Consider the following 24,755-nt stretch of genomic DNA (forward strand, 5'->3'; position numbering starts at 1 on the left):
TGGGTGCCAGGTCTGAGCCCAGCATGGGGTGTGGGGACTGCTGATGTGGTGAAGAGATGTACAAATGCCAGCACGGGACGGATCACTTGAGCCCAGGAGGTCAAGACCAGCCTGGGCAACATAGCAAGACCCCATCTCTACAAGAAAAATACAAAAGTTAGCCGGGCCTGGTGGTGCACACCTGTAGTCCCAGCTACTCGTAACAATCGTTTGAGCTCAGAAGGTCGAGGCTACAGTGGGTTGTGATTGGACCACAGCACTCCAGCCTGGGTGAGAGTGAGACCCACTCAGATTTTAAAAAGGCCAACCTGAGTGGACAGAGTATTAAGTCTGACCGGGACTGAAGAACACCTGTGCAGAAATGGACGTCAGGGGGAACGCACCTCAGTGTGGGACGGACAGAGGAGCTGTCCTTACGGGGCCGGAGGACACAGCCAGGAGCAGCTCCTGGACCAGCCTCAGCTTGGTAATGAGACTGAGGATGTCAAGCCCAGAGGCCAGGCAAGTCCCCCGCGTGCTCGTTTCTGCCGATGGCTCGCCACGGCCACCCCCTGGTCCGCACCTTCGCCTCTGAGGGCTGTGGGGGGCAGTCGGAACCTGCAGGGCCCAAAGACGGGCTACTCAATGTCATGCCCACTTTTTTCAAACACACAATACTGTTTTGAAACTTCAAATCACGTATGAAAAAAAGGATTTGGAAGGGTTCCATGAGTATCCAAAGGGAGCCTGGGTTTTGAAATGTGGATCAATGCCGCTCCAACGTCCTGCCGCAGAAGGAAAAGGAATCCACCAGCCCTGCTCGGGAGGCCTCTTGGGAGACTCCAGAATCATCCCCTTCAAACATCCCAGGGGACAAGCCTGGGTCTCGTGGGGCGTTGTGTGAGGACAAACTGTGACACCAATTCTCCCCGAGGGTGAGTGAGGACTGCAAATCCACGTGCATCCAAGCCGTCCCTCTGCGGAGAGTTCCGTCAGGAGCTCTGGCACACAACCCTCTCCAAGCCTCCCAGGTCTGCCCGACACTGAGCCGAGAAACGAACATCCCTGGTTACAAAGGAGCCAGGAGAAGGAAAGAGGACGGAGCCGTCCTGTGGGGGGTGGGGGTCCCGGTCCTCTGAGGAGAATGGCAGCCCGCTTTTCAGATGTACGTTGGCTGTTCCGGGAACACAAAGGCGGGAAGCAAAAACCCCAGACAGAGCCAGCCCCGGCCTCGCCACTCAGCCCTGCTCGTAGAACCCGCCCATCTCGGCCCTGCTCGTAGAACCCGCCCGTCTCGGCCCTGCTCGTAGAACCCGTCTGTGTTCTGGAGGCTCTGGGCAGGGGCGTCCCACAGACAGTTTCTCATAGAGAAGTGAAGGGCCGGATGCCTGGTGGTACCTGGCCTGGGCTATGTTAAAAAAAATCATTGTTTTTTATCCCCGAAAACACCCCGTCCCTCCCAGCAGCCCCTGAGCCAACGGCTACAAGTGACTCTGCCTCCTTGGGGGCGGCCGGAAGCCTCACCTGGGAGGGAGGACACTGCTGTGGCCGGCCCTGGCCTCACAAGGAGCTCAGGTTGGCAGAGCGGATCCTAGCTCAGCAATTCTGCAGCTCCTGGCACCTGACCAGCCTGTGGGCCTGGGACGCTGTGGAATATATTTGATCTTCGTCCTGACACAGAGTTCCTCAGACCCTTGGGATCTCCGGAGCAATGAGTGTCTTTTGTATGCCAGTGGGTTGACTGGAGTGGGGCACCCCTGGGTGGCTTCAGGCTGGGGTCTGGTCACAAGAAAGGCCAAGGCATGATCAAGCAGTTGTGACTTTCCACCCCACCCACCCCCAATCTCCAGAGAAGAGAGAAGAGCTAAAAAGACTCAGACCGTCATCAGTGGCCGATGGTTTAATCAACCAGGCCTACGTGGCAAAGACTCCAGGAAAACCCAAGAGGACGGGGCTTGGGGAGATTCCAGATATAGCTGAACACGTGGAGGTTCCCGCCGGGAGGCCCCGGAGGGGCCCGAGAGCCCCTCACCCGTCCCCACGTGCCCCACCTGGGGCTCCTCTCCCACCTGGAGGCCGCCTTGTTCATCCGTGTACTTTGTAGTTTCCTTCGTAACAAACCAGTCAACACAAGCAAAGCGTTTCTCTGCAGTTCTGTGGGCCGCTCTAGCAAATTATTGAACCCAAAGTACGGGTTGTGGGAACCCCAGTTCACAGCCAGCTGCTCAGAAGTTCCAGAGGCCTGGACGTGCGACTGGCATCGAGGCGGGGGACAGTCTCCTGGGGCCGAGCCCTCGTCCTGCGGGATCTGATGCTGCCTCGGGGTAGACAGCGTCTGAACTGAGCACAGCCCACTGGAGAATCTGCTGCGGAACACGGATGGCGAGTGGGTGGGAGAAATCCGCACACACCTCGGTGACCGGAGGTCCCAGGAGCGTGCTGTGTTGAGTGACTGTGAGAGAAGAGAAAAGGCACTTTCCCCGCATTTTCCTCTATTTCTAGGGCCTGATGCCCAAGACGCTAAAGTCCGGTGCTTCTGGAAGGCTGAAAACTCCCAGGAGGGTGAGCCGCAGCCTCGGTTCTCTCTCCACCATCCCGTCCCCTGGAATTTGGTGAAGAGCAGGGTTGGTCACAGGTCAGGGCCAATGTTGCCAAGGGCATTCCGCAAACACGTCTAAGTCCCTGTTACCAGCAAGCCCTGGACTAGCCAGAGGACGGGGGGCTTCACGAGCTGATGGGGAGAGAGGCAAGAAAATGACACAGGGACACACACGCCAACTTCCCTCCCAGGCCCCACCTCTCTCTCTAGTCCCATCCCCACTGGCCTTGCCAAGCCCAACACGCCAGCCCCACATTTGCTCTCTGCTCCCAACCCTCTAGCCACCTCCCTGCCTCCGTGCCCTGTGGCTCCCACCTGGCAAACTTCTACGCATCCTTCAGGAACCCTGACATCTCCTCCCCCATGACCCAGGGCCAGGGTCCACCAGAAAACGAGTCAGCACAGACCACCCGGCCAAAGTCAGGAGACGGTCCACGTCCTCCAGCTCTGCCCCCACCAGCTCAGCGTGGCGGGCGGGGCCCCTCGGTAGCCCTCCCCACCCCAATCCCGGGGTAGAGCACTGGCCTCTCTGATGTTCCAGGATTATCACAACTCTGAAAAGGTCAGTCCGTCAAAATACGCTCTCCCTTCCCTGTGTTCGTTCCCACGCCTGGGAGACAGTCAACAGTCTCCAGGCCAGGCTGGGCACAGTGGCTCATGCCTGTAATCCTGGCATTTTGGGAGGCTGAGGTGGGCAGATCACTTGAGGTCAGGAGTTGGAGACCAGCCTGGTCAATACAGCGAAACCCCATCTCTACTAAAAATACCAAAAAAAAAAAAAAAAATAGCCAGGCATGGAGGCACGCTCCTGTAGTCCCAGCTACTCAGGAGGCTGAGGCAGGAGAATCACTTGAACCCGGGAGGCGGAGGTTGCAGTGAGCCCAGATCAGGCCACTGCACTCCAGCCGGGGTGACAAAGGGAGACGCTGTTTCAAAAAAACAAAAACTCCCAACCAGCAAATACAAGTTATTGGGACTTATTTTTTTATTTGAAAAATGCAGCAGACTAGATAAGAATTGCAGGATTTCTTAATATTCTAACAGCAACGGCACTAACGATCCCATAGGGACCTGCTATGCACAGAACAGAGCTCCAAGGAGGCGGACGGCAGGTCGGGGCTGGGGGAGCCAGGCCTGGCCCTGGGCCTCAGAACTCCCAGCAGCGGATTTCACTCACACGGCTCGAGTCAGCAGGCTGCAGCCAGGGAAGGAGCTAAGGGCCTTGGGACCTCGTGGGGGTGTTTTAGAGTTGATGCTGCAGAGGCAGCAGGGAGCCACTGAAGACTTTGGGGGGAAGGAGGGAGACAGTGACCTGACCAGAGCTGCGTTTGAACAAGCAAGAGAGGAGCAGAGGACCGGCTGCAAAGCAAAGGAGACTCATCCAGTCTGGAACCCAGTGGGGCCCTGCAATGGCCCAGCAGCCCCTCCCCTGGGTTGGCAACCCGGGTGCTCCAGCCTCAATCCCTGCAGGGCCCGAACGCCGCTGCTGTCTGAGTCTGTATATGGTTCTTGGTTAGAACGGTCTCACCCTTCTCAGCCTCAGTTTATCCATCTGTAACCTGGGGCAGAATCCTCCCTCCCTCCCTCCCATGGGAGGCAGGACAACAAGGGCAAGAGGAGAGTCTAGAAGGAGAGGGCCAGAGGCCTCCGACAAAGGCCTGATTCTCAGTTTTGAGGCCCAGGCTACAAGGAGCCTGGGGGAAATGAACCAGCTCCCTCTTTTCCCCTCAAATCCCCCGTCAGCAGAACTGCCCCCCGGGGCCTCCCACAGGGAACGAGACAGGCTAAGTCCATCCCGAGTTAAGGTCCTCGAACGGCAAACGGCTGCAAGGAAATGTCACAGCCAGCATCAGAGGGACGACTGGAGGCCAGTGAAGAATCGCAGGCCTCCCGGAGTGTGGCAGCGCGCAGGGCACGGCCGGTGAGGTGTGCGGCACGGGGCAGCGCTGGACCGCAAATGTCATTATCTGTTATTTACCACAACCGAGGACGAGAGGCTGCACAAAATCACGGCGCCTGGTAACGGCCCCTAAGTGGATTTGCCAGCGATCCTTCTTCCCGCTGCCGAAGCTACACTGACCAGACCCGGGGAAGACAGCGCTGAGCCCGGGGGGCAGGTGCCTGGGGAGGAGGAGTCACTGCAGGACAGCCCTGACCAGTGTCCCAGCTACCCCGGCCAAGGCCTGCAGAAGCTCTTACCTGCTCCAGCAGGGGCTGGCCTCACAGCGAGGCTGGGCCATCACTCCTCCACGTATCCAACCATTGTCCAGCCAATTCAAGGGTGGGACAGACCAGGGCAAGGTCTCAGGCCCACTCTGTAGGGGGCCCTGCCTCAGGGGTCCCAGGGCTGGGTGCTACCTCTTACCCCAGACGCTCGGCCACAGGGGCTGCGATCCCTTCCCCGGCATTGGGGGTACGTAGCCGTCGGCCACCTCATTTCACCGGCTACCTCGTTCCATCGGCCACCTCGTTCCATCGGCCACCTCGTTCCACCGGCCACCTCATTCCACCGGCCACCTCATTCAGAAGTGGGGCCAGACATCACCTTGCTTTGGGCGTCTCCTGTGCATCTTTAGATCTCTTTACATCTTAAATGGTACATAGACAAAGTTCTTTGCGTTTTTTTTTTCTTGAGACGGGGTCTCACGCTGTCACCCAGGCTAGAGTGCAGTGGTGGGACCACAGCTCATTGTAGCCTTAACCTCCCAGGCTCAAGCAATCCTCCCACCTCAGTCTCCCCACTAGTTAAGATTATGGGTGCACACTACCATTTCTGGCTAATTTTTGTATATATATATTTTTTCTTTTGTAGAGATGGGGTTTTGCCATGTTGCCCAGGCTGGTCTTGAACTCCTCGGCTCAAGTGATCTCCTGCCTCGGCCTCCCAAGTAGCTGCGACTACAGGGGCACCACCATGCCCAGCTAGTTTTTTTCATTTGTTAAAACAGGGTCTTGCTTTGTTGCCCAGGCTGGTCGTCTCAAACTCCTGGCTTCCAGTGATCCTCCCACCTTGGCCTCCCAAAGTGTAGGAGTAATTGCAAGGCACTGGCTGTGTCACCGAGAGGGAGTCATCCCTCTGAAGTCAGTGTCTCCATCTGGAAAATGAGTATAAACACTGCCTTTTGCCTGCCCATCTCCTGGGGGCCACGAGGGACACACGACATCATAGACATGTCAGGCACAGGGGCTCTCGGTGCCCCCTACCCTGACCTCCTCCCGCTCAGAGGGCAGACTCACTATGGCCTGAGCCAAAGCGAACTGGGCAGCAAATCTGCCACGGCTTTAAAATAACCACCCGTCGAGCTGTGTCCCAGCGGCATGAGGCACAAGCTTCGCCTCCCAGCCCAGCGGCTGCCGCTGTGGCATCTGAGGACAGCAAGGCTGCAAGGCCCGGACCGAGCCCCAGCCGCCTGGGAGGAAACCGCAGGCAGGCCCAGGAGATTCTCTCATCCAGCCTTCGCCTGTCACTGGAAGGCCAGAGAAGGGAACCGATTTTCATGAGGTCACGCAGGAGGTTCTGAGCATCGCCGTCCTCCGACTCCCGCAGGTCTGGGTGTAGCAGGCCAGGCACGTACACGGAGGCTCAGACGTGTTTTACCTGTGAATTTAGGCAGCACGGCCCCACCCCCCACGTCTGTCCTTCGATTCACACAAGGTCCAAGGAGCCGTTGCAGGGAATGAACTTGAGCCTCGCCTTCAGCTGGATTTGGACGTGGGCAGGTGTGTCTGTGCGCGGTGCGGGGAGTAGACAGCGGAGGAAGCCATGGGAGCCGCCCTGCAGAGAGGGCCACGGCCCCAGGAGAGATTCGGACCCCAGGAAGAGGCTAAACTCAGCAGGAAACAGGATGGGAGGCGTCTGCCGTCGAGGGAGGGTGGGTCCAGGCCCGGCCCTCCCAGCTGCCCCCCACGCTCACCCCAGGCCTGCCCTGCAGGTGTGTGAGCTGCCTGGAAAAGGGGGGCTAGTGGGAAGTGTGAAAAGGCCCCGCGTACGACACAGCTCCTAAAACGGAAGTGTGATTTATATGCATAGTCATGGGACGGTGTTTTTGGTATCTTATTAAGTAGGAAAAGAAGATGAAAAAAGAGAATTCCAGAATAAGCAACATATTTCGGTCCCATGGAGAGTGTATATACGCGTCCACCCTGCGAGGATTTGTGAGTGTGGAGACAGGGAGGGTGGGAGAAGGACAAACACACAGACCGCCACGGCCAGGGGCGGGAGCGTCCTATTTCACACACACCTGCGGTGTTTGACTTATTTTCTAGGGTTGAATTGTCCTTAATATGTAATGTCTACGAGGCATCCCAATCAGAAAATAACCTTGGCAGTTCTCCACAGGATTCCGGGTGGAGATAAAATCTGAGGCTTTAATGATTTATCGTTAACGTTAGCGGCTCACGCCTGTATCCCGGTACTTTGGGAGGCTGCGCAGGAGGATCGCCTGAGGAGTTTGAGGCCAGCCTGGCCAACGTAACAAGACCCAGTCTCTACAAAAAATAAGAACTTAGCCAGGAGTGGTGGCGCGCCGGTCGTCCCAGCTGCTCGGGAAGCTGAGGTGGGAGGATCGCCCGAGCCCAGAAGGTCGAGGCTGCCATGAGCTAGGATCGCACCACGGCACTCCAGCCTGGGCAGCAGAGCGAGACCCTGTCTGAAAAAACAAAAACGAAACAAAAACGAAACAAAAACACAAAAGATTTGACAACTTAGGAATGAATTCGATCACCCAGCCGTTATAAGAAAGAGGTGGAGGGGGCAGGGAGGAAGGGCTGTGTCGACGTTTTAATAATTATGGAGCAGGGACCACGTTTCAGGCACCGTTTAAGAGCTTATCACGTACTTTCCTTGTTGCAGTCCTTACAACCACCCCGAGGCAGGTACTATGATTATTCCCAACGTCAGGTGAGAAAGCCGAGGCAGAGAGAGGTGGGAGAACCCGGGAAGCCAGAGTCCGGTGTTCCAAACCTCTGCACAGTAGTGGAAGTTACTTTTTAAAATTCCGAGGAAAGAAAACGAGTAAGACCAAGAGAAGCTAAATCATTAAATTCTGGAATCTGCTGAGGCTCAGACCACTGAGGCTGGTACCCCAGGCCGCCCCGACCAACGCCATAACCAGAGGGGAAGGAAGTCAGGCCCCTTCTCACCTCTGAGCGGCTGGTGCCTGGGTGGGCTCACGGCTGGGGCGGGGGGCCTGCCGTTTCGGTACAGGACCAGAAAGTAAACGTTTTGGGCTGTTATAAGGATTCTGTCCAGCCAGGGCCGGGCTGAACGGCTGCAGGCCACAGGAGAACGAGTGAGCGAGAGCGTGGCTGGGCTCCGGGAAACCTCGAAGGACACTGAGATTTACAGTCACTGAAGTTTCATGCCACGTGATCTTCTTCTTTTGTTCCCTCCCACCCCCCGAGCTATTTACAAATGTAAAAACCATCCTAGCTCACAGGTGCTACCGAATCGGGGGCCACCCCCGGTCCAGCGCCACGAGCTCCTGGGGCCCGAGTGCACGAGAGGAACAGGGTCACCGGGTGCTTGGGGAGGGCTCCGGGGTGTCTGCACCAGCAGGCACACAGCCCGGGAGGTGGCCGGAGTCACCAGTTCTGGAAACAGCCAGAGGTTCGGCCTCGTGTCTCAGCACTGGCCCAGGTGGGGCTCAGGGTCGAAGCCGGAGCCAAGGCGAAGTCGAGATGGAGCACAACAGCCCTGAACCTGCGCCCGCCGCACTGCGGAGCCCCCACGGGACAGTCCAGGAGGGTGGGTGGTGCCTGCCTCGCAGCCGACAGGCTGGGTACGGAAGGACTAATCCATCCTGGAGGCCCAGCTCACACCAGCCTCCTCTGCCCCGACGTCCCCCCCGGCAGCTTCACCAGGTTACACGTGGGTTCCTCCCCAGCTGGATCTCAGTTGCATTCCTCCCGCGTCGGGTGACCTGACCACACACGCGGCAGGTGCCCAGCGGCGGTCCCGGCCCCAGCATCCCAACAGCAGGACACCGCGTGGAGACCCCAGATCACAGGAGTGTCTCCACACAGACATTCAGGCCGGCTCGAGGGGGGAAGACAGCCGCCTGGCCACTCTCCCACCACGCCCCACCTGGCGGGTTCCTCTCCTCAACCTGGGCCCCCGTTCTCTCCCAGGTTGCTCACATCACTCAGTCACCCCCACGACATTTGCCTCTGAGCTGCCAGCCTCCCTGCCCAGCCCCTCCCTTCCTTCCCTCCCTCCCTCCTTTCTTTTTTTGAAACAGGTCACCCAGGCTGGAGTTCAGTGGCACAATCGTGACCCAATGCAGCCTCTGCCTTCCAGGTTCAAGCAGTCCTCAGCCTCAGCCTCCCAAGTAGTGGGAAACATAACTGGGCACCACCATGACCGGCTATTGTTTTGTTTTGTTTTGTTTTGTTTTTTTGGTAGAGATGAGGTCTCACTACATTGCCCAGGCTGGTCTCAGACTCCCGGTCTCACCTCGGCCTCCCAAAGTGCTGGGATTACAGGTGTGAGCCACTGCGCCCGACTTCCCCGGCCCCTTTCTAACCCACGGCCTGGGATCCAGCCTGGACTCACTGGAACATACACAGCCTCCCTGGACCCCCAGCCCCACCACCACCATGCCCCACGAGCCCCTTCCCCACATCTGCTCCCACCGCAGACCACCCTCCACACAGCCCCGTGCCCGTGCACCTGGCCGGTAAGGCCTCGGACCCAGCACTGGCCGCCGTGTGACCTGGCGAGGGACTAACCCCCGCCTCGCCTCCATTTCTTCACCCGCAACGTGGAGACCGTGACCTCGCAGGGTGGCCTTGCTCCTCAGGTGGGTGCGGACCTGGGGCCTCTAAGTGAGCTCTCCACAGCTGGCAGCTTTGCCACTGCTAACTCCTCTCTTCAGAGTCTCCACCTCGGCCGCTCCTGCCTTATTCAGGCCCTCATTATGGCGAACTGGATAATTCAATATCCACGAATTCTCTGCCTCTGGACTTAACCGCCCCCCAGGCCCCGAGACTCACTTCCCTGCTCAGTGCCCTTCGATGGCTCTGCTGCCCACAGGACACAAGCCCAGGCCCTGCACCCGGCACACAGAGCCCTCCCGATCCTCACGTCCCTCTCCTTCCCTCCCTCCCCATCCGCTTCTTACCCCTCACGGCCTCTTTTCCTCTCCCCTCTGCCATCCTCCCCTTCCCTTTTCCTCCCTTCCTCTCCTTCTCACTCTCCAGCATAACCAGAGCCCCAGCTGCGCCCAGCGCCCCCACACTTCCTCGGCACCCTCCCCTGCAGAGCTGTGCCTGCTCCGGAAGTGCCCTTTCCTGGCACCTGGTCACCCCCTCCAGGCCCGGCTGCCACATCGCTCCACCCGGCAGCCTGGGGTCCTCCCCCACCTCCCCAGGTGCCACAGCTCGCCCATGGCAGGTCTGCCCCACGGCAGGTCCTCCCCACAACAAGCCCGTCCCAGGGCAGGTCCTCCCCGCGGCAGGTCCTCCCCATAGCAAGCTCGTCCAGCAGCAGGTCCGTCCCACAGCAAGCCCGTCCCAGGGCAGATCCTCCCCACGGCAGGTTCTCCCCGCGGCAGGTCCTCCCCGTGGCAGGTCCGCCCCATAGCAAGCTCATCCAGCAGCAGGTCCGCCCCATGGCAGGTTCTCCCCGCGGCAGGTCCGCCCCGCGCTCATCCCTGCCTTCTACTTCTGCAGCACTTCTCACTGCACTGCCATATCTGACACCAACCATGAGCTCCTGGAGGGCGGAGCTGGCATCTCCACCTCCTCAGCCCTGCGGCCTGGCACGAAGGTGAGCTGAGTGCGCACAGGAACTGACCAGGCGACAGGTCACGCAAAGCTCCGTCCAGAAAGCTCTTGGCCTCGCCAGGGATCCGTGTGGTTGCCCAGGCCCACCCTGGGTCCCCGCAGCCCCTTGGCTGCCTCCCTGCTGATGACCCTGGGCTGAAGGTCGGCAGCGTGCTGGGGTGAACAGCAGGGGCTCAGCAGCGCACAAAGTAGCTGTTCTTTCTTTGGAAGAAGAAAAGCCACACGCAGGCCTCGAGACAGCGAGAGAAAAGGAGGCCTCAGTGGAGACGTTCCACTCGTCAGACTCCGAGCAAGGCCGATGTTCCAAGACGCCGTGCGGTGTCTGGTCCACTCCTCCGATCCCAGCAACTGGGGCCAAGTCCATTCCTGCCGAACAGCCGCGGAGATGCCGGAGATGCCGGAGCCGCCGGAGCAGGCCCCTCGGGGCAGACGAATTAAGTGACTTTTTCCGGGAATTTAGGAAGCTTCAGTCGCTGAATGAAAAAATCCATCTTTGTAATGAGTCACAAACGCACGTCTTCCACGTCGGAATTAGGTCAAGAGGAGAAAGGACATCGTGAGGCCAGTTTGCAGGCGACTCGGATGAAATGGCTCAAGGAGCTTCCACAGCTCCACCAAAGGACGGGCACTGAGGGTCAGGTTTGGAAAGGGAGGAGGGGACGGGGCCACGGAGGACTTTCACCGCACACCCATCTGGGAGGCAGGCTCTGCAAAACACTGACTTCTCCTAAGCCTTATGCTTGTGGGGATGTAAAACGGTGCGGTTACCACGGAAAGCAGGATGGAGGCTCCTTAGACAAGCAAGCACAGAACTGCCATACGACCCAGCGATTCCACTGCTGGGCATAGACGCAAGAGAATCGAAGGCAGGTCGCAGACAGGTGCGCACGCCCATGCTCACTGCGGCATGTTCACAACAGCTGAAACGTGGAGCAACCCAAATGTCCATCACAGGTGAGTGGATACACGGAGCGCGTGCAACGAAACGTTCCTCCGCCTTAAACAGGATGGAAATTGCGACGGATGAACCTTGAAAGCATTACGCAAAGGGGATCTGGTTACACTGAAGCTTCCAGTTTGGGAGGTCTGTGGGGGCCTGATATTCTGCATTTGTAATGAACATCCAGGGGAGGGTCCACATCACTGGTCCTTGGCCCACACTTTGAATAGCAGAGACCCCATCAGCACTGGAACTCTCCGCTAGCCCTAACGCCTCCACCTCCAGGAGGAGCTCTCTGTAAACTGGACGGTGCCGGGACCCCCACAGCTTCCCAAGGCAGGAGAATACCCCTCAGGGGTGAGCAGACTCTCTCCAGGCAGCTGCTGCAGGCAGGTCACGAATCACGGCCATGTCTAAGAGCGGAGGGCTGGCTGCTGGGAATAAAGCAGTGATGGAGGCTGGGTGCGGTGGCTCACGCCTATAATCCCAGCACTTTGAGAGGCCGAGGCAAGAGGATCATTTGAGCCAGGAGTTTGAGATCAGCCTGGGCAACATAGCAAGACCCTGTCTCTACAAAAAACAAAAAATTACCCAGGCGAGGTGGTGCACGCCTGTAGTCTGAGCTATGAGGGAGGCTGAGGTAGGAGGATCGATTGAGCCTAGGAGTTTGAGGCTGCAGTGAGCTGTGTTTGCCGCTGCACTCCAGCCTGGGAGGCAGAGCAAGACCTTGTCTCTTAAAAAAGGAACACACTGATGGAAAGAGTCCGGCTCTGCAGGCAGAAGAGCGACAAGGACACTCCCCCTGCTCCTTCCACAGCTTCAGGGCCTCGAGTCCCAGATACTGAACAGAGAGGGAAGCTGAAACCTTAGGAAAATGGCATGTCCCCCACCCAGCCCGGGCTCCTACCAACGCCCCTGCCGGGGTCTGGGATATGCCATGTCCCCCATCCAGCCCGGGCTCCTACCAACGCCCCTGCTGGGGTCCGGGATACGGCATGTCCCCCGCCCCAGGCTCCTGCCAGCGTCCCTGCGGGGATCCGGGATACGGCATGTCCCCCATCCAGCCCCGGGCTCCTACCAGTGCCCCTGCTGGGGTCCAGGATATGGCATGTCCCCTATCCAGCCCAGGCTCCTGCCGGCGCTCCTGCCGGGGGTCCGGGATATGGCATGCCCCCCGCCCCAGGCTCCTGCCAGCACCCCTGCCGGGGTCCGGGATATGGCATGTCCCCCATCCAGCCCCGGGCTCCTACCAGTGCCCCTGCTGGGGTCCGGGATACGGCATGTCCCCCGCCCCGGGCTCCTGCCAGCGTCCCTGCGGGGATCTGGGATGTGGCATGTCCCCCATCCAGCCCCGGGCTCCTGCCAGCGCTCCTGCTGGGGGTCCGGGATACGGCATGTCCCCCATCCAGCCCAGGCTCCTGCCAGCGCTCCTGCTGGGGGTCCAGGATACGGCATGTCCCCCATCCAGCCCAGGCTCCTGCCAGCATCCCTGCCGGGGTCCGGGATATGGCATGTCCCCTATCCAGCCCGGGCTCCTACCAGTGCCCCTGCTGGGGTCCAGGATATGGCATATCCCCTATCCAGCCCAGGCTCCTGCCAGCGCTCCTGCTGGGGGTCCAGGATACGGCATGTCCCCCATCCAGCCCAGGCTCCTGCCAGCATCCCTGCCGGGGTCCGGGATACGGCATGTCCCCCATCCAGCCCAGGCTCCTACCAGTGCCCCTGCTGGGGGTCCAGGATACGGCATGTCCCCTATCCAGCCCGGGCTCCTGCCAGCGCTCCTGCCGGGGGTCCAGGATATGGCATGCCCCCCGCCCCAGGCTCCTGCCAGCACCCCTGCCGGGGTCCGGGATACGGCATGTCCCCGATCCAGCCCAGGCTCCTGCCAGCGCCCCTGCCGGGGTCCAGGATACGGCATGTCCCCCATCCAGCCCAGGCTCCTGCCAGCGCCCCTGCCTGGGGTCCGGGATGACTCTCAGCAGGACACACCCCCTCCTCAGAGCAAAGTGGGCTCAAGCCAGGTTGGGGGAAAGGTCAGGTTCTGGCCCAGCCCCTTCTCTCCATGCTGGGCCGGGTGGTACCTGCCCCACCCGAGCTGGACCTCCTCTAAGTGACTCGGGCAAATATGAGACTGCCCGGTCTTCCTCCATTAGGACTCAGGCCATCGTTTCATAGCAGGCTCCCCGGCACCCACACTGTGGGACACATTTGGCTGAGACCAGAAAAAAACCCATCGCTTCCCTCAAACAGTGACAAGGCATCCCAGGCTCGGGTGGGCTCTGCTGGGGCCCCGCCCAGCTCGCCATCGCTGGCTGGACTCTCAATGAGACTCAAAGCTGGCTGACTCAGATCCCAAGCAATTAGGAGCACCAGGCCTCTCTAATTAACCAGCCAGCCCCTCTCCCTTCCCACCACGGCCCTCAGATAATGAGGGCAGGCAGCCGAGACACGCAGGCCCCATTACGGAGGGGACGCAGCGCCCAGGACCGGCATCTCGGCTTCCGCCCGCGAGCTCATTAGCTTGTAGCTGCTGAAAGCTGCCAGGGCTCTTGCTGGGGACGCCTCTGTGAGCCCAGGAGCACCTGAGGCTCCGTCCTCCCCAACCACGCCTGGGCCTGGATGCTTCCCACGGCGGGGATCTCCCCAGCATCCCTTCTCCAGCCTGCCTGAGCCCACACACCTCCCAGGGCCCCGAGCTGCAGCCGTCCGCAGAAGGTGCGGAGGCGGAATGTGGAGATGGAAATAAACAGGGAGGTGCCCCAGAAGCCGGCAGGCCCAGAGTGCAGGGCCCGTTCCCTGCACCGTGTTGAGCCCTCCCAGCCCCCCAGGGCTGCCAGCTTAACCCCAACCCCAGCTGTAATTAATTACCCATGATGGTTTCACACCTCCCCCGCCCCCCAGCACTGGGATCTGCCTGGCTCCTAACACCAGCAGGTGTGCGATAAATATTCATGGGATGGGGAACGGATGGCATTGTCTCTCCTCCCAGACATCAGAGAGCCCTGCAGGGACGAGGGCTTCGCAGGGGCTATGTGTGGGCCTCCCTGCGTCTCCAGTGACTCGGGTTCTAGGCAACCACCCCTACAGCAGGGCCCCCAGGGGGTCAGTGCCTCTGCGATCATCTCCCTGGGGTCCCAAGCCTTCTGCACCTGCCCATTCACTGCTCAAACGCAGCTGGTCCTCCGAAAGACTCCACCCTCTCCCAAGTCACCTACAGCTCAGCGTCCCCAGGATCTCAGCTCTGCCCTGGGTTTGCAGGTCCCCAAGATCTCAGCCTCAGAGGCAGCGGGAGCAGGCCCCATCCCTCCTCCACCGTCCACTGTCCCTAAGTCGAATCTGCCATTGCATCCTGTGCTCCTTTTCCCTTCCGCACACGCCTCTGTGCTCCCCCAGGCATCATCCTCACAGCTGGACGCTCGCCCAGCCTGTTTCCAGCTTCGAGCCTCGGCCCGTGTGGTCTTCCCCTCCCCGATGCCCTTCCCTCTGCCCTCAGCCTTGCAGAAGTCTGCCCAGCCTCCAGGGGTCCACTCCTCCAGGCAGCCCTCCTGGCTGCTTTGAGTCCTGGGAACCCCAGTCCCAGCCACAGTGCACGTCACACTAGAGAGTACCGCCATCGGCCCATCGTGACCGTCAGGACCTAAGGGAAGTGACCACCCTGAACACCTCTCTTTTTGGATCCCCCAAACCCAGGATTGGCACACAATAGGCTAAGCGACTGAGAGAGACATTTACATGAATAACTCGCACAAACACTGAGGGTTGTCCCTGCTGGCTCAGGACATCCAGTGAGCTACAAAGGCTTCCAGAGGCTTCTATGTAAATTATAGAAAATATGGGACTAACTGTGGGAGCTCCAATTTTAAGAAAAGAATTCCAGGGAGGAGAATGTGGGTGCTATGAACTGAACTGTGTCCCCTCAAAATTCCTATATTGAAGCCGTGACCCCCAGAGTGACTGTATTTGGAGAGAGGGTCTTAGGAGGTAATTAAGGTAAAATGAGGTTGCAAGGGCGAGGCCCTAATGCAATAGGACTCGTGTCTTTATCAGAAAAGTAAGAGGCCGGGAGCCGTGGCTCACACCTGTAATCCCAGCACTTTGGGAAGCGGAGGTGGGAGGGTTGCTTGAGAGCTAGTTTGAGACCAGCCTGGGCAACAAAGCAATACCCTGTCTCTACAAAAGATTAAACATTAGACAGGCATGGTGGCGCACATCTGTAGTCTCCGCTACCCGGGAAGCTGAGGCAGGAAGGTTGCTTGACCCCAGGAGGTGGAGGCTGCAGTGAGCAATGATCACGTGACTTCACTCCAGCCTGGGTGACAGCGTGAGAACCTGTCAAATAAACAAAAAAGCAACAGGAGGAGGAGAGACCCGAGCCCTCTCCCCTTGCCACGCGAGGACACGAGGAGACGGCAGCTGTCTGCGTGCCAGGGAAAGGGCCCTCACCAGACACAGAATCAGCCAGCACCTTGATCTCAGAATTTCGTGCCTCCAAACTCTGAAAATGCCTACTGCTGAAGGCACCTAGTCTGCGGCACGTTGTTACGGCGGCCTGAGCCGACTATGCCACGGGGAGTCACTCAGCCTCTTCTGCAGTGTCTGGGGATCTGCTCGATCCTGGGTAACACGTGTGTGGCCTCAGTGGGCCGGACCCTGGAGTGGATTCCTAACTGTCACAGGCATCCTTTACTGCATGCTGCCCGCGGCCAGGCAGTCGGCAACGGATACTACTTTCATCACAATATTTAACATAGTACTGGAAGTTCTAGCCTGAGCAATCAGGCAAGTGATGCTGCACCGCGGCATCCATCAACAGAGACGGAAGCTTAGTGACCCCATTTTACAGATGAAAGAACAGAGGCCCAGAGAGGTTAAGTGACCTGTACGAGACCGCACCACGTTGGCCACGCTGGGGACCTCAACCTGAGTCCGTCTGGTCCCGCAGCTCCGCGTGTACTCCCACCTCACGGCCCCGCGGCTCCGCGTGTACAACCACCTCACGGTCCCGCGGCTCCGCGTGCACAACCACCTCACGGTCCCGCGGCTCCGCGTGCACAACCACCTCACGGTCCCGCGGCTCCGCGTGCACAACCACCTCACGGTCCCACGGTCCCACGGTCCCGCGGCTCCGCGGGCGGCCACCTCACGGTCCTGCAGCCAGGGAGGAGGGAAGCTGGCCCTGCCGGTCCCTGCAGGAACACGGAGGCACCCCTGAAAGTACAGACGAGGCCCTCCCATCCGGGCCCGAGCCCCAGCGCTGCGTGGCGTCTGCGTGGGGACAGTCCTCACCGGCAAGTCCAGGACCACCTGCTGCTCGGGGTGGACCAAGCGACCTCTCACCCCGGCCCCCGGCAGTCTAGGGCTCTCCTTCCTAGAACCCTCGTTCACCCCAATTCCTCCCCATCTGCTGAGAATACACTGAAGAGGCCGACGCTCCGTCTTAGCAAATGGCCTCAGTCCGTATGTGGCCTTGTCCCCAACCCCGTCATCTCCCGGTGACGGCCATCCCCACCTAACTTGTCTCCAGCACTACGGTCATCTCTTAAAAACACAGATCACATCACACCCCTGCTTCAGACACTCCGCTGGCGTCCCATTAAACGCAGGTGAAATCTCAGCTCCTGACCCTGACCGGCGAGGCTCCCTGTGATGGGCCATCCCGCCGCTCACGCTCGCTGCCCCAGACGCCACCATCTGCCCCTTCAACATGCCCAGCTGGTTCCTGCCTCAGGGCCTTCGGGACTCATCGGGGGAAGCCTGCCGTTCCCTCCGCCGAGACGGTTCCACCCAGATCTTCCCAGGGCCGGCTCCTGCTTGTCTGGGCCTGAGCCGGGAGAGGCCCCCAGGCCGCCCGCTAGGAGCTCCGCGTTAATTCAGCGGCGTCCTCGGGTGCCTAGTGCTGCTCCATGTTTAGTCGTTTGTCTTCTCCATGCCCCGACCCCTGGAAAGTCGTCTCCACCACAGGGTGGACTTTGTCTCGTTCGCGGCGTCGCCACACCCGGAGCAGGGCTTGCACACGATGGGCTATTGTTTAAAGAACGAGTGACTACGAATGAACGAACGACACCACCTTCTCCAAGAAGTTAGAGTGACCCTCCGAAGCCCCCAAATGCCCACCATCCAGCAGCCCCACACCCTCTCCTCCCACCTCAATCCTGGAACAAGCCCCTCAGAAGCTCAAAGCCTCCCCCGCCTCATGGCAGGACCCGTAGTCCCACCTCCGCTGGCCTTCGGCTGCTGAACACCAAGAACCATTTGCAATGGAAACACCCAGACCAGCCCAGAGCTCCAGGACAGCATGGGGGCCACCTCCAGCTGAGGCCCCTCCCCGGGACGGTCACTGCTGCCTCAGACATGGCTCCAAGGGGCAGCTGGATTAACCGTGAACAGCCAGACCAGCAGCAGCCTCTGTGGCCACAGGCCCTGGATGGTCGCAGGGAAAGCAGGCCGGGCTTCCTGGACCTTCACGGTCCCCTCTATCTGGACTATCTACCGCAGGCCAGGCTCTGTGCCTCTCCACAGTCCCCTGTATCTGGAATATTCACAGCAGCTGTGGGGTTGAGAGACAGAGGAGGAAATAGACTGCCAGGTCCCGTTCTGCCAGGCAGGAGTCACTGCCCGAGTCCTGGAAGTCGGCCATTCCCAAGCCTGTGTCCCCCACCTCCACCGACCTGTAGTCCCCGTCCCACCTCCACCGACCTGTAGTCCCCGTGTCACCTCCACCGTCCTGTAGTCCCCGTCCCACCTCCACCGTCCTGTAGTCCCCGTGTCACCTCCACCGACCTGTAGTCCCCGTGTCACCTCCACCGACCTGTAGTCCCCGTGTCACCTCCACCGACCTGTAGTCCCCGTGTCACCTCCACTGTCCTGTAGTCCCCGTGTCACCTCCACTGTCCTGTAGTCCCCGTGTCACCTCCACTGACCTGTAGTCCCCGTGTCACCTCCACTGACCTGTAGTCCCGTGTCACCTCCACTGTCCTGTAGTCCCCGTCCCACCTCCACTGTCCTGTAGTCCCCGTGTCACCTCCACTGTCCTGTAGTCCCCGTGTCACCTCCACTGACCTGTAGTCCCCGTGTCACCTCCACTGTCCTGTAGTCCCCGTCCCACCTCCACCGACCTGTAGTCCCCGTGTCACCTCCACCGTCCTGTAGTCCCCGTCCCACCTCCACCGTCCTGTAGTCCCCGTGTCACCTCCACCGTCCTGTAGTCCCCGTGTCACCTCCACCGACCTGTAGTCCCCGTGTCACCTCCACCGTCCTGTAGTCCCCGTCCCACCTCCACCGTCCTGTAGTCCCCGTGTCACCTCCACCGACCTGTAGTCCCCGTGTCACCTCCACCGACCTGTAGTCCCCGTGTCACCTCCACCGACCTGTAGTCCCCGTGTCACCTCCACCGACCTGTAGTCCCCGTGTCACCTCCACTGTCCTGTAGTCCCCGTGTCACCTCCACTGACCTGTAGTCCCCGTGTCACCTCCACTGACCTGTAGTCCCGTGTCACCTCCACTGTCCTGTAGTCCCCGTCCCACCTCCACTGTCCTGTAGTCCCCGTGTCACCTCCACTGTCCTGTAGTCCCCGTGTCACCTCCACTGACCTGTAGTCCCCGTGTCACCTCCACTGTCCTGTAGTCCCCGTGTCACCTCCACTGTCCTGTAGTCCCCGTGTCACCTCCACTGACCTGTAGTCCCCGTGTCACCTCCACTGTCCTGTAGTCCCTGTGTCACCTCCACTGTCCTGTAGTCCCGGCCCTACACAGGGCTGAAGAAGGAGCCAGCAAAGCCTGACACCTATGTCCCCATCATCCCTCCAGTATTCTTGGACCAGTTAATCCACATTCCTCAGCCCAATTTACCACATATGACAGAACAGGAGAAAAAAATTGACCACAGCTGTGATCCTGGCTTCCCTACTTATTACTGGGCAGATTAACCTCACTGCACCTCTGGTTTTCTCATCCCGCTCTTGAGTGCTCCTGAAAATGCCCTCCAGGTTGCCAACAGCCTCCATGATCCACGTCCATGTTCATTTATTTTGACTTCTCCATCTTTCCCGGTCCTCTCAGCACTTCCCACCCCACCCCATCCTCCATCCTCCATCTTCCGTCCTCTGTTATTTCTTCCCAGGATTTATTATTTCCTGAAATCATCTTGTTTATTTGATCATTACTTGTTTTTTAGTTCCCTTGCCCAATATCATCTCAAAAATGTTCCTTCTCTCTCTTCTTCAGTATAGTAACTCAAGTCCCAAAGCCACGACTAGGCCGGGCGCGGCGGCTCGAACCTGTCATCCCAGCACTTTGGGAGGCCGAGGCAGGCGGATCACCTGAGGTCAGGAGATCGAGACCAGCCTGGCCAACATGGCGAAACCTCATCTCTACTAAAACTATAAAAATTAGCCGGGTGTGGTGGCGCACGCCTGTGATCCCAACTACTCGGGAGGCTGAGGCAGGAGAATCACTTGAACCCGGAAGGCGGAGCTTGCAGTGAGCCGAGATTGCACCATTTGCACTCCAGCCTGGGTGACAGAGCAAGACTCTGTCTCCAGAAAGCAAAAACAAAAGAAAACTTGAGTAGTACATGGAAGTTACTTGAGGATGGGTTCCAGAAAAACTAAGGTGAGCACAAAAAAGAGGAAGACATGGTCTCCTGAGAACAGTGTTTCTAACCTGGGAGGCAGCAAAGGGAACTCCCATTATAACAGCCGTGCAGCTCCCAGCCTAGGAGGAGCAGGAGTGAGAATCCAGAAGGGTTTATGCCAGGAAAAAAAAAACAGCCTCCATGTAATTGTAAAATCGAGATGTTAACTAATCTTGAGGATTAGAAGGCGCATTATTCTCTCAACAATAAGAAAAAGGCAAGTCGAAACTCCAGGAAAAACTAAAAGTTATATTTAAAAAGTCCTAGATTCAATATGAAACCATTTAATATGTGGCACAATTCAGTATAAGGAGAAAATCAGTTTGATCTCCCTGCAAAGATCGTTCTTCTTTGAGTAACCGGGGATCAACAGAAGCAAGCCAGCAGGACGGAAAGTGCCATCCTGGCACACTGTTTGGCCTTGAGGAAAATAGGATGTATCTAATAACAACTGAAAACATGTTTTTCTTGTTGACTTAATATATTCTGGAGATAACATTTATTGAGTGCCTATGTGCCAGGCAAGGTTTGAAGAGTTTTGCATTTAGGAATATTTAATCCTCTGAGCATGGTGAGGTGCATGGCATCATGACCACATTTTACAGATGAGGAACATCAGGTGTGAGATACTAAACGAGTTTTCTGAGGTCTTAGCAGAAGAGCTAGATTCACACCCTGACTTCTAACGCCAGCTCTGGGTCTCGTGGCCTGGGCGTGAATCTAGCAGAAGGGCTGGAAGGTACATCCACGCGATGAGACCCAGAGCTGGCCCTAGACGTCAGGCCATTTGATTTTTAAGTCTTAGTCCTTCTGGCCAAGAGGCAGAGGACACCACACGCCCAATGCAGACGCACACACTCCTGGGAGCCAGGACGCAAAGCCACAGAGCACCAGGGCGGGTCCAGGCTGGGATGCCGGAACGGCAGGGCCAGAGCAGGGTCTTACCTTCCTGCAGTCTTTGCAGAACACCGACGAGCTGCCCAGGAAGCCCAGCACCTCCCCACAGAGCAGGCACTGGGACAGGCCATTCCCCATCACGTTCCGCCTCATGGTCTCCAGCCGCTCCACCAGCCGCCTGCGGCACAGGACACAGAGTCAGAGGGAACGTGCTTCCCGCCGGGGCGCAGCTGCCACCGAGGCCCAAAACCGTACCGCGCCACATGTGCTGTCCCCCACCCGGGAGGTTGTTCCTCGCACTTCCCTGGCTCACTGCGAATCCTTCGTTCACTCACCAACTATTCACTGAGCACCTGAGTCATCAGACATGGGGAATATCGTAGCAAACACGCGAGAGACACACATGGTCCCTGCTCTCATGGAACTTGCCTTCAATAAGGAAGGAAATTCATAAGCAAGAAAACAAGCAAACTGATTTCAGATAGGGAGATGAAATGGAAATAGTGACGGGAGGGAGAGGGATTGCAGGGAGGGCAAGAGAGACTGAGGGGAGGGGAGGGGGAGGGAGACTGAGGGGAGAGAGGGTGAGGGAGATTGAGGGTGGGGGGTTGAGGAAGATTGAGGGGGGTGTGAGGAAGATTGAGGGCAGGGAAGGCAAGGGAGATTGAAGGGAGAGAGATTGAGGGAAAGAGGGTGAGGGAGACTGAGGGGAGGGAGGGCGGGGGGGCGAGGGAGATTGAGGGGAGGGAGACTGAGGGGAGGGAGACTGAGGGGAGGGAGACTGAGGGGAGGGAGACTGAGGGGAGGGAGATTGAGGGGAGGGAGACTGAGGGGAGGGCAAAGGAGATTGAGGGGAGGGAGATTGAGGGGAGGGCAAGGAGGCGAGAGAGATTGAGGGGAGGGAGATTGAGGGGAGAGAGGGCAAAGGAGATTGAGGGGAGGGAGGGCGAGGGAGACTGAGGGGAGGGAGGGCGAGGGAGACTGAGGGGAAGGAGGGCGAGGGAGACTGAGGGACAGTGGCATGTTCCATGGGGACCAGCGATGGCTCTCGGAGAACAGGTGGACTCACAGCTGAAGAATGAGCCATGCCATCTGGCCTGTTTTTCCCACTGTAAAGACAGGAAGGCCAGACACGGTGGCTCACGCCTGAAATCCCAGCCCTTTGTGAGGCTGAGGCAGGCAGATCGCTTGAGCCCAGGAGTTCAAGACCAGCCTGGGTAGCATAGTGAGACCCCATCTCTACAAAAAACAAAAAAAAAGCTGGGTGTGGTGGTGCCCTGGTACCCACCCGCGGTTCTAGCTACTTAAGGCTGAGGTTGGGGGATCGCTTGAGCCCAGGAAGTTGAGGCTGCAGCGATCCGTGATCGCACCCCTGCACTCCAATCTACACGACAGAGTGAGACCCTGTCTAAAAAAAAAAAAGAAAGAAAGAAAAGAGAAAGAAAAAGAAAAGAAAAGATGAAGATACGTAGGAGGCAGCAGAATGAAATCGATTCCCGCCCAGCGCATTTTTTCTTCCTACTTGTGCTTTTCTGTGGTTTTCAGATTTTCCAGGAAATAAGAATTTCTTTTGTAATTAAACAAACACAGGACACGATGAAAGTGCTGGAAGACTGAGCTGTGGTGGGCGCTGGAGTCGGAGGCCGGGAGCGGCTCCTGCGGGAGCTTTCGAGGGCGACCCGAACCCTCCCTTGGCTGAACCACAGCTGACCCGCAGGTGCACAGAGCCGAACAGCCCCCGGGGCGCTTCACCACGCTCATTCGCGCCCACAGCCGGGGCGCACACCCCAGCTGCTAGCGCCGTCTGACAGACCTACCCTGAGGCCTCAGCAGGCTGAGTTACACTCCGGGGTGTTGAGGCAGAGCCAGTGACCTCCTGACCCCTCCCAGAGGTGAAATGCAGCACCAGGACGCAGCGTGCCGGCCTCCCAGTGCCCTGTGCTTGCACCAAAGCCCTTGTTGTCCTCCCACTGAGCTGGCTCCGGCCCCGCCTCACCCAATTCTCTGCTGCTCCAGGACGTCCAGCCGCTCGGCCCTCTGGATGACCTGCAGGATGGCCTCCACCTCCGCCGGGCTGAGGTGCTGGTTCCTTCTCTGCTTCTCCGTCTGGTAGGTGTGCACAGACCAGCCTGTCTGCAGCCTCGAGAGGGAGTAACAGACGGCGTTGAGGCCTCCCCGGTGCAAACTCCCGCAGCCCCTACCACATCCACCAAGCCCTCCTGAGCACAGTCAGTGGATGGCCCAGGTGCTACGTGCCGGGGGCGAGGAGTGCGGGCAACAGAGATGGGGCAGACACAGGCTCCAAGCACCAGCCCTGCCATCCGCCGGCTCCTGGGCCCTGGCAAAGACGGCAGCACCATCTTAGCCCAGGAGGCAGAAACACGGAACGTGACCCTCAGGGACACACAGAAGGCCAAGGTCATGGCACGTGAGGGTCAAGGGAGGAGCAGGAGAGATGACCAAGAGAAGAAAAAGGGAGCTCCCAGCTCCGTCAGGTGGTGACACGGAGTTTACCAGGGGACAGGAAAGGAATGTAATTAGGGTAAAGACACAGCTGTGGATATGAACACCCTGAAAACTGGCAGGTTCAAGGCAAGAGGGGAAAGCGAGTTTCGCCAGAGGAGCTATGGTGAGGGCAGGCAACGGCGAGGCCGGGCTGGGAGTGGGTCCGGAGGCTGAGCTGTCCGCTCCACTGCGCTGCAGGGGTGGTGCCTCCTGAGGCTGTAACTGGGGCGGGGGAAGGACTCAAACTCCTTCTATTTTTCTGGTCAGGGAGAGAGCGGCAGCAGCAGATCAAACCGCAGAGCCCCTGCCCTGGGTGGGCACCAGCTTCCGGGAGACACTCCGTGCCTGTGACATCGCCGTGTGCAGAGATGAATGAGACGGGAAACGCCACTGCACCCTGAAGAACTGCAGTACGGTGGGGGAGGCAGATGCCAAACCAATGACTCAGAGACCTATTTAACGAACAGGTGTGAGGCGTTTTCATTCAACGCATTATAAAGCACCGGGTGGGACTCCCGGCCTCTTGGGCGCAGGGACGCGCTGCTTGGTGGGACGTGCCGGTGGCGGCAGGAAGTGGACAAACAAGAGAGTTACCCGGCAGGGAGGGGATGGGGCTCTGGAAAGGCTGCTTCTTTCTTTCTTTAGAGAAGTGTCAGAAGAGTCCTGGAGGCAGGACCTAGAGCAGCTGAGGGAGGCGGACTCTCTCCTGGGGTCTCCCTGACATAAGACGGGCCCCCCGTGGTCTCATGACCTAGGGCAGCTGAGGGAGGCGGACCCTCTCCCGGGGTCTCCCTGACACAGGATGGGCCCCGGTGGTCTCATGTCTTGCCTGGTCCCGGCTGTTGCAGCGAGGTGGGCCCAGACCCTCCATCACCCCAAGAGGCAGGCCTGGACCCTCACCGTCACCCTACAAGGCAGGCCTAGACCCTCAGTCACCCTTCGAGGCAGGCCCAGACCCTCAGAGTTGCCCTGTAAGGCCCCGGCCCTCAGCCACCCTGCGGGGCAGGCCTCCCGTTTCTCAGAGGAGATGGGGGGTGGAAGGTAGCCGGCTAGCAGGAATCTGGGGTTGGCCGCCTCCACCGCTGACTTAAGGCCTGAACTCTGACCTGCGGAGTTCACACCCAGCAGCTGCTGACAGTCCTGCCTGGCAGCATTTCGGGCTCCCCCAGGGCCTCCTCTGCGCCCAGGTTCCTACCTCCATCCGCTCCACCTCCTGGCCCCAGCCATCCGCGTCCTCTCATCCGACCTGCTGCTCCAGGCCCTGACTCCCGCCTACGGCCACAGCTCCACTGAGCATGCTGCCCACCCCCCTCGCAATGCCCCTTCCACAAGGCCGGAGGAGGAGGCGGCCAACCTGAGGGCACCTGACATCGATGGGCAGCAACCTCCAGGAAGAACCTGCACGGCTGGGAGCCCCG

The 24,755-nt window shown here is 59.1% G+C and overlaps 1 protein-coding gene across 41 annotated transcripts in view; it reads right to left on the bottom strand.

Moving 5' to 3' along the window:
• The window catches only part of RPH3AL (rabphilin 3A like (without C2 domains)), a 200,417-nt gene that overhangs the window by 103,947 nt on the left and 71,715 nt on the right, over positions 1-24,755 (bottom strand). For 27 of the 41 annotated variants that reach the window (XR_012425084.1, XR_012425087.1, XR_012425085.1 and 24 more), the window contains exons 3-4: positions 22,829-22,972; positions 20,881-21,010 (exon numbers count right to left, since the gene is read on the bottom strand). Coding sequence is in view for 35 of the 41 variants with exons in the window: in XM_074018161.1 (XP_073874262.1) it covers positions 20,881-21,010; positions 22,829-22,972 (274 nt within the window). In the remaining 6 variants the exon portion in view is untranslated. Of the gene's footprint in view, positions 1-1,864; positions 2,582-6,955; positions 7,228-17,026; positions 17,325-17,826; positions 17,851-20,880; positions 21,011-22,828; positions 22,973-24,755 lie in introns of those variants that run through there. The other 14 variants (XM_065532562.2, XM_045375724.3, XM_065532561.2 and 11 more) reach the window with 6 other exon arrangements.

Source organism: Macaca fascicularis, chromosome 16 (assembly GCF_037993035.2).
Source record: "Macaca fascicularis isolate 582-1 chromosome 16, T2T-MFA8v1.1".
NCBI classification, from domain to species: domain Eukaryota; kingdom Metazoa; phylum Chordata; class Mammalia; order Primates; family Cercopithecidae; genus Macaca; species Macaca fascicularis.